The sequence below is a fragment of the Artemia sp. Qi Xiang Cuo genome, chromosome 19 (assembly GCF_049724085.1).
Source record: "Artemia sp. Qi Xiang Cuo chromosome 19, ASM4972408v1, whole genome shotgun sequence".
NCBI classification, from domain to species: Eukaryota; Metazoa; Arthropoda; class Branchiopoda; order Anostraca; family Artemiidae; genus Artemia; species Artemia sp. Qi Xiang Cuo.
Window position 1 is genome coordinate 47,021,948 of NC_142812.1, and position 22,145 is coordinate 47,044,092.

General features: G+C 34.3%; 1 protein-coding gene across 2 annotated transcripts in view; it reads left to right on the forward strand.

The window, feature by feature from the left end:
* Positions 1–22,145, forward strand: part of tamo (PUB and ZnF_RBZ domain-containing protein tamozhennic) — a 47,999-nt gene that overhangs the window by 2,408 nt on the left and 23,446 nt on the right. Inside the window, exons 1-2 of one of the 2 annotated variants that reach the window (XM_089105492.1) lie at positions 14,820–14,894; positions 21,855–22,030. In XM_089105492.1, the coding sequence (XP_088961618.1) occupies positions 21,916–22,030 (115 nt within the window). In that variant the 5' untranslated portion in view covers positions 14,820–14,894; positions 21,855–21,915. Of the gene's footprint in view, positions 1–14,819; positions 14,895–21,854; positions 22,031–22,145 lie in introns of those variants that run through there. The other variant, XM_089105493.1, reaches the window with a different exon arrangement.

Genomic DNA, 22,145 nt, shown 5'->3' on the forward strand with positions numbered 1-22,145 from the left:
GTCAACAGTTATTTTAATTAAAACGCTAAGTTTATAATTAATTCTTAATTAAAATTCTCTATTACCTCGGCGTATTGGCTCAGATCTCGATTCTTTTTAATGTTGTTGAAAGATTTTTTTCTTACCTGTCGGCTGATCTGGACAAATATATGGTTTTAATATAACCAACGCAAACAACAACCCCTGACACGCCAATACTACTGTAGAATCAGTATTTCAGAAACCATTTTAATACCACTTGTTGGCTCATGATTTTATGTATATTTTGTTTGCCTGTCTTATTTTTCGTTTCTATCTTTTTTAACTTCATATTCTGTGCTTTACTCCGTTTTCTATATTTCATTGTCTTATAATTTCATTCCATTTTTTTCAGTTTTCATATCTCATTTCACGTTTTATCTTTTCTTATTGTGCAAATTTCCTACTGTTATGCAGCAATATTTTGTATTATGTTATGTATTTCATTTCATTTACTGCCATTTTATTGCATATTTGAATATTTTGTAATTTCTGGTAATCTTTTAGTTCTTATTTAATTTTCTCTTCTACTTCATCCACACTATTTTTCTGCTGTTGAGCAAATATATTTCATCTCCTTTTCATATTTCAGTTTACTCATTACTTTTCCATTTTTATTTCTTTTTCTGTCTTATATCATTTGTGGCAATCCAAAAATGTTTGGCATTAACTTTTAGGGATTTAGCTTAAACTTGAGTGTTAAGTTTCAATTTTTTTTTTCATTAATAATTCTAAAATAAAATAGCGTTGTATCTATTTTAATTCATAAATCATTTACAGGAAAAAGGATCAAAATTGGACCTCTTTTTATAAAAACAATTGAATGAAGAAAATTTAGAAACCTTTTGAATTCTGGAAATAACTGTCTGCTCCGTATAGGGAACAGAAAAGACCCTGATCCTAAATTGTGAATTTTATGTATTGGCAAGTTATTTTTTCCCGAAAAATTGTATCTGGCGTATCCAATTTAATCTCTTCTACTGTATTCTACTGTATTTCAAGAAAACTTTTTGTTTTGGAAGTTTTTTGTTTCTTTCACTCCAAGAGGTCTCCTGATGTGTTGCCTTTTTTCCTTTATAACTGTTAGAATTAGCAGATATTCCATGTTTTATAGTTTATAACTGTATTATAAGTCGCAGTGATACTCTTTTTTTAATTGTCTTTGTAATTATTAAGATTCATGTTTTAGAATAAATCAATATTTTAAATTTTCTTAAGTTCTGTTGGGTGTCACGATGTTTTTTTCTTTTTTCATCATGTCCTACCTAGGAAGGGTTTGAGATCTCTTTACCTCCCCAAAGAGATCTCAAGGGAGGTATCTTTACCTCCCGTCCTTCTTCCTCCTCCCCATGTGACAATGCATAAATTACTCATGTGATGAAAAACGGCCTCTGATTACCATAAAAATAGTTTGAAACTACTCCAAAATGGCAACGGGTTGAAATGAAAAGGCTGGTAACACCCACGGTCAAAAACCCTATACTAAAGGCTTTGAGATCTCGACAAAAGCCTATTTTAGGTCATGTCCCTTTTTTTCCTAACAACAAAGAGCAACACAAAAGAAAACAAAATAGTTGGAGCGAACTTGACTAGAGAAAGGGGAGGGGGTCCTACCGAGCGATTAAGAACAAAAATAAACAAGAAAAAGTGCATCGAACTCAGGAATGAACAACAAAGAAATTCAATGAAGATGTGTTCACTTGCGTGTCTAGTTAGACTCAAATATCTAGACCAAGGCCGTGCCCAGATGGGGGGGGGCGTTTTACCCCCCACTCCCTGAAATGTTTGTCTGATTCGTAAAAACGTAGCAAAAATGGATATAATTTTTTTTGTTAAACCCCCCCCCCCCCGAATTTTTTTTTAGTAAAACCCCCTCCGAAAAAAAAAATCTTGGGTACGGCCATTATCTAGACCTAGACACGTGTCTGTCTACATATCAATGCCCAAGTAGTTTATGTTTAAATTGAAGATTCAATGCTTGGTTACAGAAAGTTACAGCTAAATATTCTCTCTAGAATTATTCTCTAGAATTATTTATTCTCTAGAATTATTTATTCTCTCTAGAATAATTATTCTCTCTAGAATTATATTCTCTCTAGAATTCAGACGCTATACCGTGTCTAGGTTTTTCATTTTTTTTTTTTTTTTAATGATTGAAAACACTTTTACAAGCGATTGCACCCTCTTGGTGGGCTGGGAGCAACAGGTTGAGAAGTGAAGTATATGAATTGGCAACGTCTGCTATAAAAAAAAGCTTTCAAAATTAGTTTTGAAGAACAAAAAGGAGTTGACATCCCAAGAGAAAAAAAAATGTTACTTTCTCGTACTCCTGTGGAAAAGGAGCTAGGCTCAGTCCTATATACTGGATACACTGGATTTTATTTCGGAGGGAGGAGGAGAACCAAAAAAAGCCAAATTTAATTGCAAGTTGTAAAAAATATTAAGAAAGTTGTAATTATCTTGAGATAATGTTTGGACCCAACGAAGAGTTTGGGCCCAACTCTTCCTCTTTCGATTCTTGAACGAACTTGCTCGTATCAGTTTCTTGCCGAGAATCCAGTTATGTTGCCACGGTTTCATCAAGTCCAATGACCTCTCAAATAGACATAGGAAAAAAATTCGTCTCTGATAATATAAGCATAAGATAAAATAAGATTTATTGCAAAAAGCCTGTAGGCCATAGCAACACATAATACAGTCTACGAACAAAACCCAGGAACAAAATACAACTTTAGATAATAAAAATCAAAAAAAAGAAAAAAGAACAACAAAAAGGCCAAAAGAGAAACACTCCAAGGTTCAACATTTTAACCAACAAACACTAATCATAATAAAATTCAAATCCTAAAAGACCGTAACAAACTATCCTCTCAAACATGATTCTCTATGTTTAAACCCTAAACGATGAAACTTACACAACTGTTTAATAGCTCGTGCATTCCTCTCAGCCATCCGTTCAATTAACCAGCATTCACTCCCAAACACTCGTCCAAAAAATTCGTACCGCGACTCAGACAGCTCTTCACACTCGGATACAAAATGAGATAAGTTCTCATTCACACACTGGGCAAAAATAAGGGCCACCCACCAGCCTAAACTTTCCCAAAAATTTTCTTCTCTCACCTAAATCCAAACTATCCCCTCTTATCAACAACAAATTCTTCAAATCCTCTTTATTTAACCCAAATTTAAAATAAAATTCCTCCCAACAGTCTTTGGCTTGGGAGTAAAACCTCAAAGACATAGATGGGTCCTTATGAGCTTGCCATTCTTGAGTATGAGCACTCGGTTTATGATGCGTTTTTCCACATCACTGTTTTGCTGTTAAAGAATAGGAGTGCGCCTAACTGAGGATTTGACTTGAGGATAGTTCTATTTATAAGTGATAATTTCTCCTCCCTCCCCCCCCAAAAAAAAAATACTCTACCTCAAACACAAATAATGCTAAATTGAACAATATCATTGAGTGAATAATTACGGGAGAAGCAAGATGCTAAATATAAAGTTTACGAGAATAGATTGAAAGCAAGAAATAAAAGTCAAACAGCTCGTTTTTTCTTCTGTGTCCTTTAGTTGTGTCTAATCAAAATTCTTGGTGTAGAGATGTCTCCTTCATTCCTTGTGGTTTTGGACCCGTCTTCACTTTTGTGCACGAGTTACTTATGTTCCTTCAGTAATAAGGGATGTGAGTTCAGCCCACTTTACGGTAACGAAGGTTAAGCTCTTGAAATCGTTCATTGTCTGTTAGATTTTTTAACCCTGTTGCAGTACAGAGGATTGATTCTCTGCTTGACAATACGGGGACTGGAGTTCAATCCTCGCCGCAGAGAGGTTGGAAGACAAGCTTGTTACTTGTCCCTGTGAATAAGACCCAGCAACTGAAACGTTGCTTCGACGCCCATTGCGCCAACAATGGCTCTGGAATGTTTTAATCCTATTATTATAATTGTTAATATTATTATTACTATCATTCTATGCTTAGAAGCATAACAATACTAAATAGTTGTTCTAAAGAGTAGACCCTCTACCGCATAAATATTGGTCGTATGAAAAATGTGTCGTACGTCGACATTCCGATGATCTTACGGTTTGAGATAATCGCGATACTTAAAATTATCATGTATTTCATGGTTTTCACAATTAAAAATTAAAATTATCACTCAGACACCATAAATACTTTTGCAGTTTACATAATAACATTAGCGATTCTGTTAAAATTTTCTGGAATTATTTTAGTTTCAATGGAAAAATCAGATTTTTTTTAAAGCCCTGAACAAATGACTACATTTTATGGAACTATATCTACATGCTTTTGATAATGTTGAAAGTTCTATTTTGATCTTTGTATGCAAGATAATTCGCTACTACAATGTTGAGCAAAAATGTAGTTTTTCGTAAAAAATTGTTTTTATTTTTAAAATTATTTTTGTTAATTACAAAAGGTTTTTAAATACACCAAATTTCTTTAAAGTGAGCTATTAAATAGCTATCTATGATGTTCCAGTGCGCTGCAAGCTAAGGAGGAAGAGAAAGAAAAAAAAGATGCCATATATGCAGAATATCGTGGTTGCGGCCACTTTTCTGGATTTTCAAGCCAATATATTTTCTTCGTTATTCAAGCCAAGGGACGGTAAGTTTCCTATGTAGGGGTTTCGGGTAAGGTGGTTCTAATAGTGTACGTCTTTTTCTGATCAGACACTATTTTAGGAGTTATGGGCTATTTTATTTCATAGTATTGGACGTGATCATCTTTTACTAGGTTGCTAGCTACCGCTGGAACCCGGATTAAATAAAAAGCTTTGGATTTGGATTTCCTTCGGACGATAGCTGACATTTGGAATGCAAACAACAAGAGCTACCTTAGTGTCACAGCTCGCTGGCTTAAAGCTGAACTTTCAAGAGGTTCTGCAACTATAGCATGCCATGGATTTATTGGGACTCATTATTACAATGTGTATGCATTTCAGCTGAATAGTATAAAAGAAGAGTTCGGTATACAAAGATAACTAAAACTAACAAACAACGGAAGTAACTTTGCAAAGGCTTTTTAAGTATAAGCAGCCCAGGCGGCAATTGAAACTGATGATTTCCATGGTAGGTTTGATGAGATTAACTCCGAAAAAGAGTACATTGTCACTGTTGAGTAACAGTCTGACAAAATAGGTGCTTCTGAAACAGTCAGTACTGGGTCAGTGGTTAGGATCCTAGCCAGTAATACTACTCAAACTGATATGGACGATGACTTCCATTTACCTGACAATATCTGCTGCTGCAGCCATATGCTGAACTTAGTAGCAACTGCTGATGCCCAGCAGGCTCTCATTGGTGAACTGTACAAAATTATAGCACCATCTACAAAATATCAGGCCTTACGTATTACAACTTGCTGAATTACTAAAGCATCCGACAAGTTTATAGAACTAACTGGGAAGAAACTTGTTTTTCCAAATAGCTCATGATAGAATTCAATTATAATGCTGTAAAGCGAGTCATAGCCATCCAAAGGACAGATAATTTGACGAATGCATGTGATGAATTAAAGTTCTAAGACTCAAAAGTGCTGAAATTGAACAGTTGGCTGAATGTTTTAAAGTCACTGAGCCTCTGGGAAAACCTTTAGACATCTTGCAAGGTGAAAAGGATTGTTTCTTAGGCAAGGAACTGCCTGTCCTGATAGGACAAAAAAATAATCGGGGAGACATGAAACGTTGTGATGCTCTGAAACTAGTTCCCCGAAGCTGCGCCGAAAACCTATGGCACGCAGCCGAAAATATTTCAGCGGGCCGCCACTGCAAAGGCTTTTGCATGCTGCTGAATATTTCTAGTACCGAGTTATTTTTTGAGATTAATGAGAAAAAATATAAAGCAAAATCCACTATTCAATGGCACTTGCAAGAATTTTGGATTCGCCTCAAAATGTTTTTGAATTACTCACCTACTATGGACTTTAGATTATCTTTTACTCGTTTCTGTCACTATTTTTGAAGACTGTCATTGTGATGCGGTTGGGGATTTTTACTTACGACGGCTTAGTGGAACGTCGTCTAAATCATCAGCGTCGAAAGTAGATGGAAGATGTAGATGGAAGCCCGGATGGTTCCGTAATAATTAATCTGCAACTATACATAATTATAAATTATGGCGTTTGGATTAATGGACCCTCTGATGAACCAACTCAGCGAAATAAAGCTAAAATACAAATATAAGTAATAGTCATGAGCCCACATTTCGCCGCCAGCTTGTTTTTGCAATAAATTGGACCTTTTTATAACATCGTTACTTGTAAGTAATTAAAAAACAAAAACAAAAAAGAAGTTATTCAAGGATAAGTAAAGGCTACATTAGACTTAAGTTCATCAGAAATAAAAATCTAGATAACCGAAATAAAAAGCGACCAGAAATTACTACTAATGAATAAGTAAAACCCAAAACAAACGTAAATTAAATAAGCAATCATAGCAAACAAACACACAACAGGTGCTATTATAAACAAATAAATCTTAAAACCAGTCAAACTAAAATTGACTATAAAATAAACAAAAAAGGAACAAAAATCTTTTACTATTAAAGAACAAATAAAACGCAAAACGAACAGAAATTAAATAAACAGTCATAGCAAACAAACATATAAAAGGTATTAAAACAAATCAATAAATAAATTTTTAAACGAGTAAAATTTAAGTTGAACATGCAAGTCAAGCTTCAAACGAATAGAAATAACTACAAACAAGAGTTTCATAACTTCCCCGTTCCCTTACGTATAAAGTCTACTACGTCATTTCTAAAGTAGGTAAGTATAGAGTTTTATAAAACAAAATAAAGTTTTTTCAAACGCTCATCTTTGGTAGTATTTCACCCAAAACCATTGGTTAAAAAAAAAAAAAAAAAAAAAAAAAAAAACTGACTTTTAGCTAGATTTCTGAAGATCCTGATAACTCGCCCAAGCCTAGTTAAGGAAAAATAAAACTCGAGGATGTTGCTGGTTAGCAGTAGAGTTTCTCATTTTAGAATTTCCGTCTTTACACACTCCCAGGAAGTTACCATTTCTCTTACACTTTTCAATCTTTGGCAATCTGTCATCCTTCATCTGCAGTCATCTCAATCTTTTTCTCATTATAGCCCTATAATACGGGATTGAACCATACTTTTCGTACAGTCTACTATTTGAAATGCGGTCAGTTAGTCGGATACCCTAAACAACATGAATTAAAAAACGATCAGATATTAAATAAAATCAAATGTTTTTTTCGAATGAGAGCATGCTAAGGAGAATTTTTCAGGCGGAATGGTGAGCAAGAAAGTTTCTGGGGAGAATTTACTGCGAGGATGGAATTGTACACACTAGTAATCTTCCGGGGGAGTATTTTAGGTGGGGGAGCTTTCGATGGAGACTTTTTGGGCGGGGATTTCCATAGAGGACAAGGTGGGTTTCACGGTATTATTTGAAAAACGATCAGAAATTTAATTAAAAAACAAGTTTTTTTCAACTGAAAGTAAGGGGAAGCACCAGTAATTGAAACGAACAGAAATTATTCTGTATATGAAGGGGCTATCTCTTCCTCAATACCCGCTCTTTGCGTTAAATTTAGAAGTTTGTCCAAATTCTTATATAAAAAGACTTCTGAAACATGAGGACTGTTTAATTAGAATAACTTAAATGCTTAAAGGCTTTATCGTGAAAAGACGGGGTACTGAGGAGGAGGCAGCCCCCTCATATACGGAATAATTTCTGTTCATTTTAAGTTTTAATGCTGCTCCTTACTTTCAGTTAAAAAAACTTGTTGTTTTAATCCACAGAGAGATCGAAGCGTCAAAACAGTCACTGTTGTGACTTCTTTCTTTCGAATAAATAAATATATATATATATATATATATATATATATATATATATATATATATATATATATATATATATATATATATATATATATATATATATATATATATATATATATATATATATATATATATATATATATATATATATATATATATATATATATATATATATATATTCGCAGAATTTTTCAGGAGATTAGTTTTTTGAGGGGGAAAGGGGGATGGCCATTCCGGCATGTTTCATTCGCAGAATATGTCCTAGCAATATCATTCTTTGTCTCATTGTAGCCCTAAAAAGCGAGATTGACCCAAATTTTTCGTATAGCTTACTATTTGAGATACATTCAGTCAGTCAGGTACCCAAAACAATTAGTAGATGATTTCTCTGGAAAATATCTAGCAAATTCTCCTCTGTTGTATGGAGCGCCCATGCCTCAGAATCATATTTGACAACTGTCCTCAATTTACGTTCCTATATGCTATTCTTGGTTTGCAGACTTATGCTCCTATTCTTTCAAACTTTTTTCAACTATTCTGCTTTTAACATCTTCACTGCAACCCACCTTATTTACTAATAATTATATGTAGGCTAGTGAAGCTGTCCGTTTGAACTATCTTCTTGTTATCCAACATCACCTCTTCACCTTCACTCATATGCATCGTTTCCAATTATATACTTTGCTTTTTATATATTATCCCATTGTCTTTTGATCCAGTACTAAAACCAACAACTCATTTAATCCAGTTTCACTATTTATGATCCTATATTTTAATTAATTAAAAAAACTTTTTCCACAAAATAAGTTTTTTAAAGAAAAGTAAAAACTCCATTAAACCAAAAATGAACAAAAATTAGAATCAAATAATCTACCAAACTACCACAAATCAGCATCGAAATATATAAATGAAACCGAAAACGAACAGAAATTACAATAAATAACCGAGTCAAGCTCAAAACGAGCAGAAATTAACACGAGTAGGGCTCAAAACCCCTATGCCATCCCAAAGCCAGAATAAAATTTGCACTTTACTGACAAAAATATAAATGTTTTTACTTTTATGTTTGTTGATTTGAACAATGTTCAACTTCCAAGCGTAAGCTTTATGGTTGACAAATCAGACTGAAAATTTAAGCTGCAACCATTGAAATGAAAGCTGGAAACAGCAATTTTCCCATTGCAATATTCTCATTCCAATTTGTGTCATTCCCAATTATATACTACGCTATTTTTATATAATCCAATTGTCTTTTGATCCCATTACTAAAACCAACCACTCACTTAATGCAGTATCACTAAAAAATGATCCTGTATTTCAATATAAAACATTTTCAATTCAAAACAATTGATATTCGAATCCAATCGATTGATATATAAAATATTATCAAATGAAGGGTTATAATCTCTTTAAAAGTGTATAATTTGCTATAGGGCATGGGGCAATTGCCCCATCAAGAAACCAGTTCCCCCTAGTCCACAGTTTACCCCCCCCCCTCAGCTGAAATTTAGTTTTTACAAAAAATCTAGTCAAAACTAAGATATCCCTGTATAATTCAAGCATTTAGAGAAACAGGCGAGTTTCCTCATCAATGATAATATGCCTCATCTTTCATTTTCACTGTCGTTTTCACTTGATTTGGGAAAATTGGCTCCAACTTTGGCCCCCCCCCCAGGAGTTGACAAAATTAAGCCACTGCTTTGTAACTATGAAACTGTAAAAATGTAAATCTTTCCGCCATCATATATGTACGTATTTCAGTATTCATAGTTGTTTCAAAAGTGATATACTTTTTTTCTTCCTCTATTATTTTATCTGTAATTCTTTTTTCTGTACTCTGTCGTGTTTATTTCTCATTTCTTTAGTGTCAATTTACACTTTTGTTGTTGCAGATCTAGAATACCGGTTTTACGGTTTAGTGACTGATAAAGTATATATGTATCTATGTGTACACATCAATTAACTGGGGGGGGGGATTACTCCAGGAAGAGATAAACCACAGCAAAACACAAAATAGACAGTTTAACTGAAAAATTAAGAAAATTAAGGGAAAATTTAGAATAATTTAACGTTTTTGGACGGCTTTATCTGCAATTTTTGAAGTATTATTTTAACCAAAACTATATGGCATGGACAACATTAAGACCTACAAAAATTATCAAAACTCGTAATTTCTGGAGATAGTATGTATCAGCTTCTGCAAGGAAAAAAGCTTGAAATTGTAGATAATACTTTATTTTCTGTCAATTCTTCTGATTATGTTGGGAAAACGGCTTTTCCTAGATGGACCAGGCGATACCAGTGAAACAATTGTTTATAAAATCTTGCATTACATTCTGTGTGGCTAAAATTGCAAAGTAAAATGTATGGCTTCTACAGGAATAGCATCGACTTTAGTGTCCTTTGGACCAGCAACACACAATACCTATAATTTAATTTTTCAGTGGTAATTTAATTGAGGAAGTATTTGGAGAATATCCGTCAAATTAAAACTGGGCTAGCATCGTTACTCTTTCGGCTATTATAAACACTTCCGCCGTCTCGAAAGACTTTGCTCGCATGTATGTCGCTGGGGCAACTGCATATTGCCCCATATGTTGTATGTTGTTCGTATGGTGCCCCAGTATTTTGCCCCGTATATTTTGTGTTTCTGGAGCAACTCCTCGTTGAGCAGGCTCAGGAGGGTGCCCAACTCCTCGGTACCACACTTGGTAGCCACACTCTTAATTGATAGATTCTGAGATATTTACTTGCTCCACTCTTGCCTTCTCCTATGTTCAACTGCTTGGATATTTTTTTTCCTCTGTCTTCCATTGTTTTTATTGTCCTGTGACGGGGCAAACTGAACACTCTGCCTTCTTGGAGATTGGGATGGTAATTTGATCAAACTATCCTGCTTCAAATAATTTGAAAATATCTATTCTCTATCACCAATTTTATCCCTTGCAACTTATTATCTATATCATTGTTTCTTACTTTTTCGAGAAAAGGCCTCAACCTGTCATTAATCGATTTCTCATGCTTGGTACAATCGGGGTTCACAGCAAAATTGGCACTCTTTTTGGAACTTAGCAAAATTGGCAGTCACAGCAAAATTGGCTTTAAGATCAAATCGCGGAAAAACGTGCCTGTACTGACCGTTTTATTTATTATTTTTTTCGTTGATAAAGGCTCCCGGAATAGGAGTCAAAATAATCGAATGTTTATTTCTTAAAGTTTGTTGTTTTTTTTTGTCCACTGCTTTGTTTAAATATTATCTCCGTTATCCCTCGACATTCTCATTTGTTAAGTTCTACCAGTCCTGCTACTACTAACAACTCACTGCATTACCAAGCCACCTGAGGCCAATACAGCTACTCACGCTTCTCCTCCTTCCCAATCTATTCAAAGGCCCCTTTTTACACCCTCCCAAGTAATATCTGTTTCCCTTAAATCTTTTTTAAGACATCCTACCATCCTATTCCGGGACTACCCGCTATTTGGCTTGGCCCTAGACGATTGGCTGACACGGACAATCTTTGGCAATCTTTCATCCTTAATCCACAGAACGTGTCCTAGCCATTTCAACCTTTCTCTCATTATAGCTCTAGAAAAGGGCACTGAACCACATTTTTCCTACAGTTACTATTTGAGATACGGTCTGTCAGTTAGGTACAAAAAAAATATCCTTAGATAATTTCTCTAGAAAACATGTAGCAACTATTCTGTCATTTATAGGAGCGCCCACGCTACAGAGCCATACTTTACCACTGTCATCACTATAGCTTCCGATTTTCTAACCTTGGTTCGTGGGCTTATCTTTCTATTTTTCCAAAAAAATTTCAACTGTAAAAAAAAACCTGGGCCTTGGCTATTCTACTTTTAACATATTCACTGCACCCACCGTCTTTACTAATAATAATACCTAAATAAGTGAAGCTGTCGACTTGATTGATTTTCTTGTTACTCAGCACCTCCTCTTCACCTTCACTTATTCCTAATATTAGCGATTTATTCTTCTTGACGTTAATTTCAAACCTCTTCTTGCACTTTTAATTCACAAAATCTCTGTTTAGTTCATTTATTTTGCTAATATTTTCATCTAAGATACTTGAATCACCAGCCTAATCTGAGTGTAGGAAAGCTTTACTTCCGCATTTGATTATGAATGAACGATTTTTATTACCCATGTTGAACAATACAAAAAAGTAAAAATGGAGTAGAGAGAAAATGGAAACAAAACAAAACAACACATCAATGCTTCAATAACTAAGAAAAACAACAAAAAACCAATGGCAAAACTATTTACATAAAAAGACAACCATTAAACATTTGCATTTGCTATGCTCCTTAGGGTAAAGTCCATCAAAATGGTCCATATAAATGGATATAGAACGCACCCATCATGTTCAATTTCTGACTGCTTGGCTTATTTGATTTTTTATATATTATGTCCAAATAGTTTTCCAAAACAATCAAGGATTTATCTTGGGATAAGATACCACATTTCTATCAAAGCTTCTATTAATCAAATCTTCCAAAAAAATGTTTGATTTAGATTTTTGAAATATTTTAATTTTAGAGGGTTAGTGCCCTGGCATGAGGTTGGTGGTACCCTCTTTTCCAATCTTATATGTATGAACTTTTTTGTGAAAAATCAAGAGATTTCTGGCAATCAAAATACACATAACATAGTAATGTAATAAGATCGTTTTTTTTATTGAGTTAATGGCATTAGGAATAAATTGGATTTTTTTTGGAAATTCTTCGGATGTCAACAGTATATTAGGAATAATTAATTTACGCGGACAGTACCTCTGGGTTTTTCACAGAGCCTTCTGAAGAGTAAGAATATTATTGAAATATTAGTTGACTCCTATATTTATCAATCAATGTTAAATATAACTCTGAATGGATATCGTTTGATCTTGAGCTATCTTAGTACTCGGTGACGATTTGCAAAAACGGAACCGAATTTCATCTTGATCATCAAAAGAAAATAAAGCGAAAGATATTAACACAACCTAAAGAATTTTAGAAAAATAACTTCATTCTCATGGTATTTCCTCAGCATAATGGTTTTTCTTCTTTTTTTCCCCAAATGTAATGCAATGCAGCGCTATCGGCACATTTTGAAACAAAAATTGATACAGTACACAGCCTATCTTCCGCTAATCTAGCAAATTTTCAAGCATTTTGGATTTTTTTTTTACAAAAGGTATGTAGTTTTCATTATTAATTAGAAAGAATTTTGCTTAGTTGCGAGAGATATTGTAGTATTTGCAGAGACTATCGGTGTCCATGATGGAAGTCTTGAGCAAAAGACACTGTTTTTGCACTGTTATCAATTGCCCACTGAACTGCTGAAATTGGTGAAAAAAAGATACGTGTGTCCGGTCCTTTAGTCTTAAATCTAGAACTGTTTGATCTCTTGAGAAGACAGAAGAGGACGTCTTCTGGTTATGACTTTTGTGTACTCTTTTAAGATTATATCTCTTAAGATGGGGTTCTATCCAATGAAGGAGATGTATTTTAAGGTTTTTGAGGGCCGGACACAGGTAGCGGTTTTTGGCACCTATTTTTCTAAATCGGCACCAAATTGCAAAGAAAACGGCAGCAGTTCGATCTTGAAAAATGTTCCAGTTTTCGGTGCCCATTTACAAAAACGGCACCAAATTTCATTGTTATCATTAAAAAGAGCCTAAGATATCTTGAAAAGGACATCACAGCAAAACTGACGTCCATTTTGAAGAGTTTCTAGCTCTTTTCAAAAATTCCTGCAAGTTAGTTTTCAAAATAACATTTTACCATTAAGAGTAAAAAAATAATAATTTTCCTGAGCTATTTTAATCCTCAATTGTTTCCTTCTTTTCAGCAGGAAAATCGAACGAACTAAGTTGAGGTAAATCATGCAACGATTGATAAATTGCAGTTGACACTGCACCTGACTATGATCTTTAGTTTTGTAAATATCGCACAAAGGGCGGTATTTTTGTATCGCTATCGTTTGCCCACTTATCGGAATCGAGGTTCAGCTCTGAAAATACCAGCAAAGCAGAGTTTGTAGATGGTCCTCTGATTTGAAGCTCTGGGTTCATAAAAATTATATAGCAGCCGAATTAAACGAAATGATGAAAGAGCTATAGAGTTTTTCTATGGCTTATTCTATCCTGGTATCAGCCTCAAAGACTAAGGTAACTAAATTATATAAAATAGGATCCCCGCCCCCCACCAAAAAAAAAAAAAAAAAAAATACGATTAAAGGCAATGAAATTGATTACAACCCTTGTCCCAAACTTTTTTGTACCCATTTCGACCGTGGTTTGACATGCAAAACCAAATTGATTCTGTTAAAAAAAAGATACTGCATGGAAATGCTAGTTCTTTTAAAACGTTTAGCAATTACAAAACGGGTTGGCTCACCAACAGTCTCGCTTGATTTTTATAAAAGGTTTATCCGGTCAAAAATTGAGTATGGTATTGAACCTATAACGTAGGAGATGAACGGTGTCTGTATAAAATATTGATAATTTTCTCATGGATAATTATATTGTTTGAGTTAGTTTACGCATAGAGTTCTCCAGCACAGGAAAGAGCGCGAGCGGGTAGGAAGAGCCGTATGGGTCCCGAACAACCTTTAGGCCTTAAATTGTGGGAAACAAAAAGCTCCAGTACTCAGACTTTCCACAAGCCGTCCAGTTCCCTCGTTTCTTAATTTCCTTTTGGTTTGTGTCATTATGTTTGTTATATGTTTACCAAGAGTATCATGTTCCTTCACAATTGTAAAGGAGAAAGAAAAAACTAAAGCTAGTATTATGTTTGTGGTGATGTTGAAGGAAAAAAAGTCTTTCTGAAAGACTTTTTATTTTAGACTCTGAAAAATCTTTTTATTTGTTTTATGATTGTCTTAATATTTGGAATATGAAATGAATAGTCAGCTTTTTGCATTATTTTAAAGATAGCGCTAAAAACTGTATAAACTTTAAAAATGCTTGAAAAAAGCTAAAAATAATCAGGATTGAGGAAAAATACTTTTGATAAAAGTTTGCATGAATTCACAAGTAATGAGTTGTTTTTGGGATAAATATCTAAGATATTGGTTATACCATGTTTTGAATTAGCCTAGCTTATCAAATAGTCTTGTACAAAAAAAAACTCTTGAATGTAAGCCCTATGTTATCCTGTCTGCAGCCCAAGGTAGGTACCAGGAAGGAGATCTCATGTGTTCAATCCCAAATATTCCCCCTATAGCACTTTTAGAAATTATGGATACTCAATAAAGATTTCTAAAATGGATCTAGGCTATAGGTCTAACAAGTGTAGAGGAAAGTGTCAATTTCATCTCTTAGTGTCAACTAGCCTAGGCTATAGGCTAGGAATAGACCCACAGCCAGTGCATAATCCCAGAAAAATTCCTTGATTGAAATGTATTTTCCAGTATATGCCTAGAGAAGGATGGACAAAGACAATAGGCCTATCCTTCCTAAACAGAGAACATGGCCCTAATTTTGGACATGGTATATATATGTTTAAACATGTGGGATTGGTTAAAAGTTGGGTAAAATTCTACTTTAGTTACTTTTACCTATCCTGGAAAGGGGTGAGGTTGGGAAAATGAAACTTTCAGGGATGGGTCTACAGGCTAAAATATGTCCTGGGAAGGTATTTTGAAGTAATTATCTCCTCTCCTTCTCTCTCTAGAGGATCCTGAAATTTGCCTACATGACAGGTCTATACCTATTGAAATTTTGACAAAACAACATTTTACCTTAATTTTCAGTTATAAGATTCTTTTTCCCTGGATTTAGTTCTGAAAAGGCAATTTCTGTTAATTGAGTAGTATTTTAAGCCATATCAATGTTAATTTTCAAAATTTAGGAAATGTATTTGCATATATAAATATAAATCAGGATTGAGCAAAGTTGTGAGGCTGAAAACAATTTTGTTGGACTGCATTTTAAGCAGAAGATCTATTTTACAAGGTTTCACTTTTATAACACACATATTTTTAAAGGTCATCAAAGGTCAGGACCCTCTAGAGGGAGAAGGAGTGGAGGTAGGTACCTCAAAATACCTTCCCGGGACATACTTTAGCCTGTGGATCTATCCCTGAAAGTTTCATTTTCCTAACCAAACTCCTTTCCAAGATAGCCAAAAGTAGCTAAAGTAGAATTTTACCAAAAGTTGGGACAGACTATTTGGGATTGGTTGAATACAATTGTGGAACTCTGTTTTCCAACAATTAAATTTAGCTAGCCTAATAATTAGGCTACTCTTACAGCCTAGCATATTTATGCTAAATATAACTATTCTGCATCAAAATGCTTCATACTTTGTTTTAACCTTAAGACCTAGTATCTAAGATTAAGCAAGCATTTTACATGATTAGGCTCAAGTTTTAAGCATATGTCCAAGATTAGGATTTGCTATTGCAAGCATTAATCTGTAAAACATTAGTAAGGTTGAATCAGTAAAATTAGAATTATAAGAGTTGTATATTTTTTGAATATTCAAGCTAATCACTTAATTATTAAGAAAAGTTGAAAATTTGTTTGGTGCTTATCTGTTATCAGCAACCCCACTCAAGAAGTCAAATTAGGCTATTGCTAATGAAAAATATCAAAATGTAATGAAAATATAATACTTTTGAAACAAATTTGGGGATTAGGGGGGTGAGGGTAAACTATAGTGGGTCTGCATGCAAAATGTGTTAAATTATTCTGCATATTATGAAGCAAGAATTGTTTTCTAACTTCACACTGTCCAAATATTTTACCCCCCCCCTAACGTGCAAATATATAGCCCAAAATATATAGGTCTAGTGCATTCTGTCACTTACCACTTGTTTTCCACTGAGAATAAGCTGATTGTTCCTTAACACAGACTGATGAAGCTGGTTTATTCTCAAGTTTTACACAACATAATTTTTGAGTGGGGTTGCTAAAACAGATAAGTACCAAAAATTCAATAGTAAAACAATCCAGTTTTATAGGTGGTATAATATAAATTTACAGTTATTTAACTATTGAAGTAGTGATTAGCTGTCTGACTACTAGATATCTGACCCTAGGCTATCTATTGCAACCCTTGCATGTGCATCTCATTCCCCTTGCACCTGTTGAGGGTGGCTATAGCCCTAGTCTATGTGAAGTCTGTTGGTTTTATAGGTTTGTATTTGAATTGGTTTCTATTTGCCAAGTGAAGTTGTTTTAAACTGCTTTAGCATGCTAAATGACCACACTGTAGATGCATTGGTATTGGAGAGGGTGTAGAATACAATCAACAGGGAATGTACAGTTGGAAAAGAGGTTGTTGGACTCACCAAGAGTTTTAGATACTTTACCAGGACAATGAGACTTGCCTTTAGACCTCCATTTGATTTGCCAAACAGGCAGCACAGCAAAGAGATTAGTCTCAGAGAAACATAGCTGCTTTTGCAGCTTAGTTCAACTTTGGATAATACAACATCAACAATAAAACAAGGGAGCAGAAGTTGGATGTGAAATGCTATAGTTTGGTTGTTGAGAAATCTCATTTTGAGTTCTTCACATAGCTGCTAGAGGTATGGGGAAAACACAAAACTTCTAAAAAAGAGAAGTGTGAAAAGGAGAATGAACTATGATGGCATCTTGCTATTGAGGTAAGTGTCCCAACATTTTCAGGTGTATAGGTTGCTTTTCTATAAATAGAAGGAAAATCTGGTTCTATTAGCTCTTTTAATTCAGACTTGCATAGATTGATATGTTTGCAATTGGTAAATAGATCTAAATTTTTGTTTTGCAGAGAAACAAAAGTTGAAATTAGAATTGAACTTTCTTTTCCAACAAGAATCAAAGAGAATGTGAAGTAGAACTTGATTATGGGTGCTAATATGGAGTTGGCTTTTGCTATTAGACCTGAACTCAACTCATTGTCAACAAAGCTCTCTAGTACTCCAACAACAGCAGGGAAAGCTCCAAAAAAGTGAAAACACTATTATGACTTTCATCCTACTGTGTGTTGCAAAAGTGAAGGAGCCTTTGCTTTTTCTGAAGCATCAAAAAGGATTTCAATGCCAAAGCTAATGACTCAGTTTGTATGGAGGAAGAGGAAAAAAAACAACACAACACATATGACAAGTATCCATATAGGGTATGAATCAAGTTTGGTCTGGAGGTTTTCACCAAACAACACAAGTACAAAGAAAAATTGGGAAATCTTTTTGCAAGACAGTGAAGATAATTTGAATGAATATTTCAGCCCTATGTCCAAGGGCTGTCCTCACCAGGGCAAGATTTGATCAATGCAAAGCACAATGTGTGCAAATAGCAAGTGGATATTGCTTAATCTCTGCTTCAGTGCCCTTGTACAAACTGGACGTGTTACTACTTCCATTAAAACCAATTCCAACTACATTGGTCATGTTACCAGAAAGCAGGGCAGATGCCTAAAATTATGGATTTTAAGTCTCAAATTGTCTTTTTCTCAATGAATTTTCAAAAATAAATATAGAAAGGGGTATGGGGCACAAATTAATTTTTATCTCCCTACATTTCAATTTAGCCTGAATAATGGTGCTTTGCAATAATACTCCCTAATTCTTGCAGAAAAAATATCTGTGGCATTGACTTTAAACCTTTGTTTAACTAAGTTGATTTGCTTTATATTTCATTACCTTAAATTACCTTAAATCGCACTTGCTAGCGATAGGACGAATCCTGTGTCCGCCAGAAATAATAAATTATCTAATTTATCTAATCCTTAATTACAGGTAGAATCTAATATATAATCCCTATTAATTCTTTGTAGTGTATTCAATTGACTGTGCAGACCAAATAGATTACCAGGAATATATATTATATATAACATATATCTAAGGTATATATAATATGTAACACAAATTCTAAGCACATTCTAATAAACTGCTTGGTTTAGAAAGGCCTGGTTCAAAGACTGGGAAAACAGAATCAAAGGCTCAGTAAATATGGGATAAAAACGCAACTTCTGTTGTCCAACAATCCATTTTTGTGTGCCTTCTTTGTATTACTTCTGTGTACCATTCTTGTATTACTGAAGTTGGTTTTATAGTAAACTATTCAATTAGAATTTGAAGTGAAACAAAGTATTTAAACTGTTGATATTGCCATGCAGACTAATAATGTTCACAACAATGGATTCAGTTCAACTTCCTCCTTGATATTCCTTAAATATTTTAACTTCATACACATACCAATAGTTGTAATAACAGTAATAGTAATAGGAGGACTAGTAGTGGTATTAACAGTAATAACACTAGCATTATTATCAGCAGTAGTATTAACATGTTGCCTTTTGATCAATTGAACATTCTCCCTCAACACTTACTGAAATTTTCATCTGTAGTAGTAGTAGAAGTAGCAGTGGTAGCAGGAGGCACATATTGCCTTTTGGTCAATTTATCTTTATCTATAACCAATCCCTGAAATTTGAACTTAATTTTCTAATCCATTCCTGAGATATGCCCCTATGACAACCTGCATGCCCACAGTGTTTTTTTTTTATTTAGTTCAAGTTTCCCCTCTATATTCTCTCAAATTTTCACCTGCATACCCTTAGTCTTGATAGTACTAATATCATATTAGTAGTGAGAGTAGTTTGAGCAGTAGTAGTGTTGTATTAGTAGTAGTAGTAACAGTAATAGTTGTCATAGTATGCACTTATTGCCTTTTGGTCAGCAGAATATCCCACTTATGATGCCCTGTATATTTCTGCTTGATGTAGTAACCTGTTCCAAAGATATTGTTGATCTGCGCTTTTGACAATCTGTATGCACATACTATTTTCTGATTTAGTTCAACTTTTCCTCAACATTCCCTCAGATTTTCTCTTCAATATCCTCAGTCTTGGTAATACTTGCTGCAGAAGCAGGAGTTGTAATAGTTGTACTAGCATGCAAAACTTGCTTATGGTCAACTGATCTTCCCCTTTTAAGCATTCTTTGAAAGTTCCAATTTAATACCTTGATCCATTCCTGGGAATACCCTTTTAACAATCTGCATGCACATAGTGTGTTTTGATTTAGTTCAAATTTCCCCTCTTTATTCTCTAAAATTTCATCTTCATACCCTTAGCCTTAACAGTACTAGTCAATTTTTAATGGATGTTTTTGGGGAATTGATGGAAGTGTGAGGGGCAGGTTGCCCTCCAATCATCTTTGACTCATAAAAAGGGCACTAGAGCTTTCAATTTCCAATCGAATGAGGTCTTCTGCAAAAATGCTTTATATACCAAGTGCCTTGGTCAGAAGAAAAATAGAATAGTACATAGTGCCCACTTTGTTCTTTACTTATGCAGTGCTATTTTGCTGCCAATGACTGAGAAACCAATCAAAGGCTAAGCCAAATACAAATCCATGCTCTATTCAATTAATGCATGGTTATGTAGAAAATTTAAGCATGTGAAAAGTGGATTTTACAAATATTGAACAGAATTAGTATTTTGAATTAACAACAGAAAAAGAAGAAGACAAAAGTTTTTTGGGTCACACAAATAGAATAGAGCTGCAAAATAGGGAAAATGGTAACTGGCCCACAATACTGAACCTCAAATCTAAAATATTAACTAAATACAAAGTCTATGATAAAATATGTGAAATGTAATAAAACAGAGACTTGTAAAATAAACATCATAAAAATGTGAAAATGGTACTATGATAGGAACTAGACAACCACCAAAAACTGCATAGTGGAGGCAGTTCACATGTCTTGGATTAATTTTACCCTCAAATTGCACACGGAATCAAAATTAGATCAGCCAAGGTAAACTCTGTATTTGGACAACTTTTGAGTGCAGTATTCATCAACCTGCAAATTAGTCAGTGTACCAAAGCTCAAATTTACGCTGCTACAGTCTCAAGCATCATGCTCTACTCCTCTGAGACATGGCAGATAACTTGGACAGAGAAAGGCCAATGCTTTTAAAACTAGTTACCTGTGTCAAGCTAAAGGCTCCAAATGGCATGACAAGGTCCACAACACTGAGATACTTATGCCCTTCAAGCTGGTGAATATCTGCTCAATTAGAAGCTCGTTCCTTAAGGTGGTATGACCACCTAATCTGCCCCTCACTAACAACCCTGACAAGAAGCATGTCCTTGAGGGAGACCACGCATTAGATAAGCCCAAGTATTAAATTGAGGTCTCTTAAACCAAAATATTGACTCTAATGATACCCTATTCTTGGTCCTGGACTGGGCCACATAGAGAAAACCGCAATGCTGTCACCGTTTTTTCTCTATGCTAGTCACCCTACTAAACAAGAGTATTAAGACAAGTAAGTCAAAGTTTTGTGTCAAATAATTTACCCAAAACTTAAACGGAAGATAGCAAAATCTTACATTGTAAGTTGTGGAACAGGAAAATTTCAATGAGGGATTTAAAAGGGGTTTCTTTCAAGAATTTATACAATGATAAAAACTTAATGAAAATCACCCTTGTTTGCTTTTTTTTCTTTTCGATATATTTTTTTTTGTTCTTTGTTTCTGATGAACATTGTTGCTGCTTGAATATGGCTTGTTTCTGAAAAGTGATACCCTGCTCATTGATGCACCCAAAAAAAAAATGGTCTGAGCAGTAAAACTATCATTTTTGATCTGGAGTAGGATCTTTCACTTACTTTGCAGAGTAATCTAGTTTTTCCTTTATTTTTGAGAATTTTGTAAGGCAAGGAATAACAAACATGAAAGCCACAGCAACTATACAAATATATATTTTTTTTCAACTTAGTTAATATGCAGTTGTTGAGCTTTTCCCTTGCCCCAAATCAAAAATAACTTTTACAATGGGCTAAATAGTTGTTTTTTTTTGGTAGCATATAGGTTTTTTTTTTTTTGTTACATGATTTTTGTCTAAATGAAGTCTCTTCAGCCTTCTTAGACCACCCCTGGGGAGGAGGTGGGGCTTAATGATTATTATTAATCTAGAAATAAATTGTTCCTAGATCATGATCTTTATTCTAATAGAATTAGACTGTTGTTGTTTTTTAAACAGTGCTATTATTTCTAGGAGTAATTGCATCTGCTATGGTATAACATATCTTTTGACTTTCTTGCTTCTGGTACAGAAAATGAATTTTGTGGACAATGTTCAGAAGCTTTGGATCCAAATTGATCATCTTCATGTGGCTCTCATGGATATGGAAGAAAGCCCACTGAAGCTAGATTACAAAAGAAGACTAGAAGGTAATTAAAGGACTAAATATTATATTGTTAAAAGAGACTAGAGGGTAGTTACAGGGCTAAATATTAGTGGACTTAAACTAGTGGTTAAGGACTGCTAATGGCTTAGGAGCTAAAG